Source organism: Paroedura picta, chromosome 18 (assembly GCF_049243985.1).
Source record: "Paroedura picta isolate Pp20150507F chromosome 18, Ppicta_v3.0, whole genome shotgun sequence".
NCBI classification, from domain to species: domain Eukaryota; kingdom Metazoa; phylum Chordata; class Lepidosauria; order Squamata; family Gekkonidae; genus Paroedura; species Paroedura picta.
Genome location: NC_135386.1, coordinates 178,510 through 188,087, shown reverse-complemented (window position 1 = coordinate 188,087; position 9,578 = coordinate 178,510). Strand labels below are relative to the sequence as shown.

Here is a 9,578-nt window from a genome sequence, read left to right as displayed (position 1 = left end):
GGGGTGAGGTGCGTGCTCAAGCCCTTGTTGCTGTCGTTCCCCCAGCCTGGACATTTTGATTTGGGTCTTCACAAGGCAGCACCGAGTGAGTGGGGAAAGCACATTTTATAAACCTTCAGCTACTGAATGCAAAAAGGACAGGCAAATGGATACGGCTTAGCCATGTTTTTAATTGCAAATATCCTCAACTAGGACGTGGAACTAAAATTTGTATCTTACCTTTCCTCCAAGGTACTCAGGTTCTCACTTGGTCCATTTTATCCTTCCAACAGTCCTGCAAGGTCAGTTGGGCTGAGTGTGAGTGACTGACCCAAGCTCACACAGGGACTTTCCGGGACAGAACAGGGATTTGAACCTGGATCTCCCAGACTCTAGCCTGCTTTGGGCCATGGCATCCTCACTGGCTCTCTTCCTAGATGGAAGAGAGCCCTCCTGGGGCTCGGACCAGTCGGCTCTGGCAAAGTGCTTAAGAGATGGAGGGTCCTTCTGTGCCAAGCCAGGACACATCCCACTCATGTCAAGGAGGCGACAGGAAGCAGTTTCTTGGTTTATTTTACAATTGTTCACCAAATATATTTACAGCACATGGATTTTGCCTCAGTGCAGGACACAGTCAAGTTGCATAAGTAGAAACCTTTGAACTCGTATGAAAATCAAAGTAAGGAAGTAAGAAAGAAAGAAAGCACGTAGCCGAATGAGATTTCAGCTAAGGATGTAAAGAAAACATTGGTAAGGGCCAGAGCGAGAACTGTCAGCCGCAACCCTGCTTCTCCTGAAGGGGCATCCCCGTCTCACTCACTCAGGAGAGTTCAGACCCCTGGCACCCCACAGAATTCTGCCAGGCCCCTGCCCCCTGGGTGGGACCCTCCATTCACTCCCCACAGCGCCTGTGCCTGCCACCCAGCTCCTTCAGTCCTCCCCACTCCAAAGCCCTGGCTGCCTACGGAGGCATCCTGCAGCCCTCCCCGCCCACGGCAAGGAGATCACTTGCCTGGAGCTCCTTGCGCTAACAAAGCCAGCCAGGAAGTCCTCACAGGCAGGCAGGCAGGTAGGCAGGCAGGTGGTTGCCTCTCTTCTGCACAGGCCTTGCAGCAGATCACTGTACAGGGGCGGGCTTGCCCTTTGAAGTACAGACATGGTGGTGTTACCTTGGCAGTTTGGGAGAACAAAGTTATTTCAAGATATCAAACATCAGTACAAACGTGGGTAAGCATAGCGTCTGGAGGCCATGCTGGAACAGCATTTCTTCACAGTGATATATATGAAAGGTTGGAAAAAAACATCAGCATAAAACATTTCCACTTTTTTTTAAAGTGTATGCAAAAATTAGTTCTTTATATCAGCAATTATAAAATTACAAACCCTTTCTTGAAGTAACTGCATCTGTAATATATGGTAGAAAAAGGTCTTGGGAAGGGAGACTTAAAACAGAGTTTGCATAAAATGGAAACCGGCAATCAGGCCACACGGGGCAGGGGGAGGGGTGGGAGGAGGAGGAGGAGGAGGCAACTCAGTTTGGACGACAACAATGTTGAATAGGCAGCACGGAAGGTAATTCAGTGGCCACAGCTAATGACTCAACCCAAAAAACTGACACATTATTCGGAAACTTTTACAGCAGGGGAGACAAAATCAACATCTCAAAATATGCCATTAGTAATTTTGCTCTTAACTGTAGTTTGGCACTTCATTGAATCAGTTACTTCTTTTCAAAGACCAAAATACGTATAAAAGATATTACAGCTCTTTGACATACCTTGCAAATATAGTACTTATATTCTGCAAACACGGAAACAGAGTTAGTTAAACATTCCCACAGAGTTGCACACACATGCATGTTTCAGACGTCGGTAACACTGGGTCAAGGATCGTGGCGTTGACATTCTGCATTTACTTGTGAGGAATTTCAGGCGGTTTCCTCCACGGAGCGTGTCTCAGACTTGAGCCGGACAAACTCTTTTGCCACGTCGTCATTGGTCCGTTGAGAAAGTATCCGCAGGATCGTCAGCCCGGTCGTGTCCAAGTGGATGCTCCGCAGTAGTGGGTGCCAGGCAGCGTTGCTCCCTCTCTCGGCTACAGTACGAAGCTGGATGACAGCCATGCCGATGATGCGATCTTCCCGGGCGAAGCAGTAGTCCTTGACAGAGAGGTGAAGCTCATAGGCAGCCAGCTTTTCTTCCTGGCTCAGCAGGCTGCGGAGAGAAGGGTCAGAGCGCATTGGCAACCCCCTCCAAGGCACTGGCCAGGACCAACTCAGCAGAGGCCAGACTCAAGCAGCCCCCAACGCAGAGCACATGGCTGGGCTTGCATGCCATGCCTGGGGCAGGCTGGCTCACCACCAGGTCTGCCCTCCATCACAGGGAAGGTAGGATTTGCTTTGCTCTGGGCAATCTTGCTCCCTTGCAAAACAGAGGAGGACCAGAGCTAGGGGTTGTGTTGGGTCTCCAGAGAGACTGTGGCACCTGGAAGAAAAATGCCAAATCCCACTTACAACTGGAATGTTTCATTGTATTTGGGGGACCAGGTGTTGCTCTTGGTCTTGGTGCCGTGCTTCCTCTTCTTGTCTCCGAGGCTGGGGCCCAGGATGCAGACCTCCACAAAGGGCCGGAACATGGCGGTGGTTTGCCAGTGGAGGTTATTGATGGCCACCACTAAAACAACACAGCAAATGGCTCAAGGACAAAGCACCGACAGCATGATGTGGCATCTCCCCTGCAAGCAGTCAGATCCCCCCCCCCCCCCTTGGCCCAAGACCCCAGAGAGTAGCCGCATGTGTTCTTCGTACACGGTGCTGTGTGAAGCCTTAGCACCCAAGCTCCCCTCGGGAATGAGAGAAGAGAAGCAATGCCTTGCCAATGGGCTGACGGGGCTCATCTAACTGTGAACTGCAGACCACTGAGTGGAGCCAAGACTCCAGAGCGCAGAGCAGCTGCAATGACACCTGCAGAGGAAACTCCGGCCCTCTTCTGCCACTCTGGCCCACCCGCCGTGTCATCCTTCTGTGCCCAAAGGCAGGCTCCAGAGCCTGAAGTCTGAGTCCAACTCAGCACCGGTTCTGCTTCTGTTGCTTCCAACTGACCTTTGACAGTGACTTTATGCTCTCCGGTGCCAGGATGCGTGGCAAGGTCCACCTGAACAGAGATGTCTCCTACAGTGTTGTTGGTTGCCTGACCTGCAAAGAAAGGCCAGTTTTCAACCTGAAGCTGGTGAAACTGGTCATTAGCTTTTTTTGCTTGCTCCAGTTTAGATGAGACACATGGACACTTTGGGGTTGTAGCCAAGTGAGAACGCGGCACCTTCTTTCCCAGAGGCCATGCCCTGGGGACTCCCAGGCTAGCTGTGCCTGTCTTCTGCACCAGGGTCACAGAGAGCAAAAGTGCAATGCAAGGAGGGGGAGTTGAAGGGGGGCAGCTGGGTTCTGAGCGTAAGAGGCTTCTGGCAGTCCTTTACAAATTCTTCCTTTCTGATCTTAATTCTTGGCTGTGGTTCAACGCCCAAGCCAAGAACAAAGGCAGGATGAGTCTAGGTGCCCGCCACACTTCAGCCCGGCCCTACAATATTCACCAGCTGTTGTGGGGGAGTGATCTGCACTATAATTAAATAAGACAAGCACTGGAGACTGCTTCAATTATTCTCCCGCAGTTGTGTACAAATGCAAAGTAATTGGAAAATAAAGACTTTATCCAAGCTCGTGAAACTAAGTGGATTAATGCTGGCAAAACAAGCTTCATACCTTTATGAGGGCAGCTCTTGAAATGGGGGTGGGGAGGGGAAGCAGCCCTCAGGCACACAGGCCAACCTAAGGACTTCAAAGGGCCTGGGAGCTCCAGCAAGAGACGGGGCAAGCTTCTCTACTCATGCCCTGGACATCAGAGGAGTAGAGAAGAGGAAACATTTGGACCAGAAGTGACTGAATTCTGATGAACTGCCACCTTCAAAGGATGACTCCTTGGAAAGTATCCAGGACCGCTTAGCCATGGCAGTCCAGCTCTAGAAACAGAAGTGGTTGGGTTCCCAGTTTCATTCAGGGCACAAATGGTCCAGATGCATGGGGGGGGGGGGAACTGTGTGCTTATGCTCCCACCTCACCTGCTGCACTGGGAAGAGGCATGCGTGCTTTTTTCCTGCCAGAGCTCTGTAATTAGCACTCTTCCCACCCACACCCTGAGAGGCAAGACAGCCATTCTTAGATTAGCAAACACATACTTCTGCTCAAAGAATTAGCATGTGGCAAAGGCGTGTGTGTGTGTGAGAGAGAGATGAAGATCTCTATCTTCCAAGTGTAAATGTGCCACTGTTTTCTCATCCCTTGGAAAGACAGCTATTTGTATTGCCTAGCAATGGTGAAAATCTTCCCCGTCCAACTTCCCCCTCCCGGGATTCTGGATCTGACCCAGAAAAGAGGGATTACCGTCACCATTCAAGGAAAGGGAAATACCGATCGAGTCACTTCCCAACCCTTTGTGGGGCGAAACATCTTGGCCAGTGGCTCCAATCCTAGGTCAAAGCAGCAGGAAAATAGGTGCAAGCCCCACCAGGGGTGGTTTCCACAACTCCTCTTTCACTGAGCTGAAGGTTAAGCACTATGTCCTGGCCTTTCAAACAGGAACCAGAACCATGAGATCTTTCTCCTTTCCATTAAGGAACTGCCACCCACACAGGGAACAAGCACTGCAAGAAGCTCTTTCTGGCCGTGGCATTTCTCTAGCAGCCTGTCCTCTGATGCCCAGTCACTTACTTTGGGATGTCTGGGTGTCAATGAACTTCTTGATTAGGACATCGGTTGTTTGAGTGTAAAGGTTGAGTGCATATTTGAGAGACTGCAAGTCTGGACTCTTCTCCAAGAAGGTCTTCTTCAGCCCACTTCCCCCAGCATGGAAGTATTGCTAGAAGTGGAAATGCAGAGGTGAAAGGACAAGCGACTTTGCTCTGCAGCTCTGGATGCTGGCTAAAAGATTTAGCTGCTGGGAGGGAGACTTCATTAGTTCACCATTACTTAATGAAGTGCCTAATGAGACGCATTGTTCTCAGCAGTTCCGAAATGGCTGATGGGCTTGAGGGAGTGACAGAATTTGCTTCCCTTGGCTGCCTGGAGGAAAGCAGAGGATGCCTGAACACCCTGGCAGGCAACCACTAAGGCATAAAAGGGCCTCAGCAGCAGCAGCAACAGCATTTCAGGTGCCTTTGTGAGCAGAAGAGGAGGGGCGTGATTCAGGGGACAAGACTCCCTTCTACCTGAGAGCACTTCAGGGGAGATCCACGTTTTCACGTGGCTCGGTTACTTTATTTCCCTGAGCTGCAAGGGTGGCTCTAAAGTATGCAGCCACCAGTACTTTCTGGTTTCTGTCTGGGAAAGAGAGTTATTCAAGCAACATCAGGGGCAACAGGGACCCTTAAGAAGCTCCACCCTCAAAGGGGAAGGGTATGTATGCAGGCCCTATCCCAGGGGTAGTCAAACTGCGGCCCTCCAGATGTCCATGGACTACAATTCCCAGGAGCCCCTGCCAGCATTCGCTGGCAGGGGCTCCTGGGAATTGTAGTCCATGGACATCTGGAGGGCCGCAGTTTGACTACCCCTGCCCTATCCCCACCACTGCCCTTAATTAAGTCATACCTACCTTAATGGTGGCCAGCACCACGTCCATGATGGCACACTGCCTCAGAGTCAGGCTCTTGGCTTCTTCCCGAATGACGTGATCCTGGGAAAGAAGGCACAATCTGGACATGCCCAGGCCTTGGCAGCCTGCCTCGCCCTCAGAAGAGGAGCCTTCGAGGTGCAAGACCCTCCCCCTGCCAGCTCCACAATGCCTGCAGGGCTCTGGAAGAGGCAACCAAAAGGTGGGCCCAGGGTGGACACCCCACTGGTCTACTCCAGCAAGCAGCTCTGGGCCACAAGAAAGCCGCAGCTGTTCTCCGCATGGCCTGCAGCTGCACCTACCTTCAGTTTTGATAGCTGTCCCAAGTCTTTGGCCGCACTGAAAATCATTTGGGGGCCCTGTGGACAAAAGGCCAAGTGGCTGGCATGAGACTCTTCCCTGCTGCCGCCGCTGCCACTGCTGCTGCCAGCCTGCTGTGTGTCCCAGTGCTGCCACCTGAGTCCTGCTGCCCTGTCCAGGGGAGACCCTGGTGCTTGGCCAGAAGTGCCCTTCTTCACAGTCTGCAACACACACACACACCCCGCCCCCCATTCCACACTCAGACTGGAATTGGATGGCGGTGAGGCCATCCTGTCCTGCTCACTGCTCAGCTGGAAAGCTCTCTGGCAACGGCCCCTGCCTTGAGGGTAGGCCCAAGAGCAGCATCTGCTGCAAGTCCCTCCGAAGCAGACCTGCCTCTGCCCATAGGCCTACCTCCTGGCAGTTGCCTCCCAAGTGCTGTGCCCCCCTCCAGAATGGAGGTCCCCATGGAAAATGGAAGGGAATGGGGATAGTGGGAAAGCCCACAGTGAGCTTTTTACCCTCTTTTCCTTCCTTGCCCCCCCCTTTGTTTACAAGCAGCAAAACCACACACACACAGACACACACACACCTGTACAGGAGGAGCACCAGCCAGCCAGCCAGCCAGCCCCACGCTCATGGCCCTACATGAAGGGCAACACTGAAAGCCAATGGGAGCAGCCACTGAGCTCACTTTGTATGAAGATGCATTCCCCAACAGCTCTGGCTTCCACAGTCGGCCCCACTTGAAGAAAGCAGAGAGTCCCGAAGGCCCGAGGCAGGAGGGAGGAGTAGCCTGTGCCTCATTCTCCTCCTTTTGGCTGGCAAGAAGGAAGCCCTCTCTCTCTCCCTCGTTGGAAACAGCTCTGGGGTGCTGCTCTTGGGGGAGGGGGGGGAATAGCACTTAAGGCTGCCCCACTGCGCTAATGACAGTCCCCTGGAGCTATATCGGGTAGGAAGACCAGCATGAGGGGAGCGCCTCACCCCCTTTTCAGTGCAGCACCCAACTGAATGGGGCATGGGAATGGCAGCTTCATCTGGTCAAAAGTCCTGAGGGTGGTGGTGGCAGCGGCAGCATGCAGTTGGGAACCCATGAGTCCTTAGGGCTGCCAAAGGGAGTGGTGGATGAGCGGGAGAGAGAGACTTACGGTTTGGTCTGTCAGTGGGGGGAGCACAATCTGCGCCTCAATTTTGTTCAGGACTTGCTTCCAGAGTTCCTTCAGTACCCGCTTCAGAACTGTCTTCTCACAGATTTTGGCTGAGAGGCTTAACCTGGAAAATACGGAGCAGAGAGCCAACTCCAGGCAGAGACACATCCTGGTCAGCTCAGGCCTGAGACTCTTACAAAAAGCAGATTGGGAGAAAACCCTTGTGTTGCTGGGCAGCCCTGCTTGCACCTGTATTGGGGAAAGCCCGGTACGTGCAGAGTGGAAGTGTCTCCGCGAGGGAAGGGGCAGGAAGGGTCAAGGGGCAGAGGAGGAGAGCTGAAAGGCCAGCCATACCCTGGGGGCCAGCGAGCGCAGGCACAGCTTCCCTCCGGTGGGCCCCTCACACCAAAAGCCCATGTCGGCTGATGCACGGGGACAGGGAGGGCGGGGAGGGCAGAAACATTGGGCCCTTCTGGTCCTTAGCCATTACCAACAACATTCTTGTTTGCTCCGTGGAGTCTGCCCTATTAAACAGAGCTCTTGTCCTCTCTCCTGGGCCCGGAGACAAGCATGGGTTGTTTTTTAAAAGATGACTGAGTTCTGCTGGTTGCCTCCTGCTTCCCCACTCAGATGGAGGGGCCTGGCCAGAAAGCTACTGGAGATGTCCCCAGCAGGGTCAGCTGCCAGAAGTGCCACAGAATCAGCCATCGCTGAGACCAGAGTGCTTTGCAGGAAAGGATCTGTCCACGCTGAACTGCAGGGTCACATGAGAGAGATGTCTGCAGTACGGCGCTCCTGAGAACCAACATTAAAAGGTTCCAAGAGAAAACGACAGCTGTGCCAATGACCCCCCACCAGGGGGCGGGTCTTCCAAAAGGAGAGGGTGCCCCCCCCCATCAGCCTGGCAGTCTTCCACACATGTGCATCTCTCCAAGGACCTAGAGACTTCCTCAGCACACAAGCCAACATCTAACGCAGACAAACCCATCCTGGCCCTGCGTGTGGAGGCTGCCCGGGTGGGACCCATTGCTGGCTGCAGGGCTGCAGCATGTCCAGCAGTTGGTGCACCTCAGGGGACAACTGGGGGACCAGCAGAGCACAGTAGCTCAGAGGATGGGCTGGGGCTGGGGCAGGACTCTGCCAACCGGCCTGCCTGATGAGCCCCAGGGAGGTTCCTCCCAGGCACCACATAGCATGGAGAGCACAGGCAGCTGCTCTGCTTCCCTTGGTGCTGTGACCAGGACAGCTGTCCAGAGGCCTCAAGCTCAGCAACAGCCCTTCCCTCAGGGCAGGGGGCTTCACTGGGTCTGCCTGCAGCATGCTGGGGGCCCCTCCGCCTCTCCACACTGCTCACGTTTTGTCGAGGAAATCCATCAGGGGGCGCAGCACTATCTCTGCCTCCACAGCACTGCTGTTCTGGGCGGCGGCGGCAGCAGCTCCGTTGCCTCGCATCTGGTTCAGCTCCAAGCTCATCTGCCTCACACAGTCCTCAATAACAGGCTGGAAACTGGAAGAAGGACACACAGAGAGCATTTATAAGCTGCCTGTTAGCTCAGAAATACTTCCTTTGTCCTGCAGCAACTGGCACTCCAGCCTCTGCTGTGGCAAGAGCCAAGCAAGGAAGAGCCTGAGACCAGCGGGATGGGTCCCTTGAGAGCAGGTGCCCTTCCTACCTGGCCCCAAAGGTCACGCTGAGCTCATCCAGGACACGGCTGAGCTGAATCTGAAGCTCCTTCAGGGCAGCGCTCGCCTCTGGGTCCAGCTGGAAAGGGACACAGGAGACATCAGGCACAGCCCTCTGCCGCAGCAGTTAGTGAGGATGAAAACACAGCCCTGGACTAGGGGACATTAATGAAAAACAATGGTGGAAACCCCCACGGCTAAGCCAAGCAGGAAATCCTTTGCCCGAGGCCCCACCTGCCAGGAAGGGCTTCTGAACAAGCCCCACGGAGTGGCTCGCGCAGCAGAACTGATCAGTGGGTTTGCACCCCTTGGCCGATCAGGCCAGAACATCGAAAATGGAGCCCTAAACCAGCCATTCAAGTCACGGACTAGACCCAGTGGAACAAATCAAAGGGCCTGTCTCACTTGAATGGCAAACCACCCCAACCGGCTACAGGGCTTAATCCAGGGGCCAGTCTAACAAAAATGCCCATCGAGAATAGGCTGAGCTGGCAGCTTTCTCACAGCTGGTGGCTCTCATAGTCTTCAGCCACTCTCCTTTTCGATGGGTGGGCAGGGAGTTTCCACGCTGTTTTGCATTAGTGTAGAGCATTCCAGAGTAAGGAGATTCGTTGGGCCCATGCTTTTTTCCAGAGGCAGGAGATGCAGGAAAGGAAGACACTGGTCATTCCCAGCCCTTCCAGGACTCTGTCCGAGGATCCTGACCCAAGTGCAGGCTGGGGTGAGGATCTGGAGGGAGCCAGGCATGCCCCCCCCCCCCACCAAGAGCCACAGGACCATCCTGGGCCTGACCCTCTCCATCACGCACTCT

The 9,578-nt window shown here is 53.9% G+C and overlaps 1 protein-coding gene across 2 annotated transcripts in view; it reads right to left on the bottom strand.

Moving 5' to 3' along the window:
• Nucleotides 1-535: 535 nt before the first annotated feature.
• UNC13C (unc-13 homolog C) overlaps nt 536-9,578 on the bottom strand; it is a 65,933-nt gene continuing 56,890 nt past the window's right edge. For both annotated transcript variants that reach the window (XM_077317905.1, XM_077317906.1), the window contains 9 exons: nt 8,758-8,846; nt 8,439-8,591; nt 7,085-7,208; nt 5,939-5,995; nt 5,619-5,699; nt 4,739-4,886; nt 3,080-3,172; nt 2,492-2,651; nt 536-2,192 (listed from right to left, as the gene is read on the bottom strand). In XM_077317905.1, the coding sequence (XP_077174020.1) occupies nt 1,907-2,192; nt 2,492-2,651; nt 3,080-3,172; nt 4,739-4,886; nt 5,619-5,699; nt 5,939-5,995; nt 7,085-7,208; nt 8,439-8,591; nt 8,758-8,846 (1,191 nt within the window). In that variant the 3' untranslated portion in view covers nt 536-1,906. The remainder of the gene's footprint in view (nt 2,193-2,491; nt 2,652-3,079; nt 3,173-4,738; nt 4,887-5,618; nt 5,700-5,938; nt 5,996-7,084; nt 7,209-8,438; nt 8,592-8,757; nt 8,847-9,578) is intronic.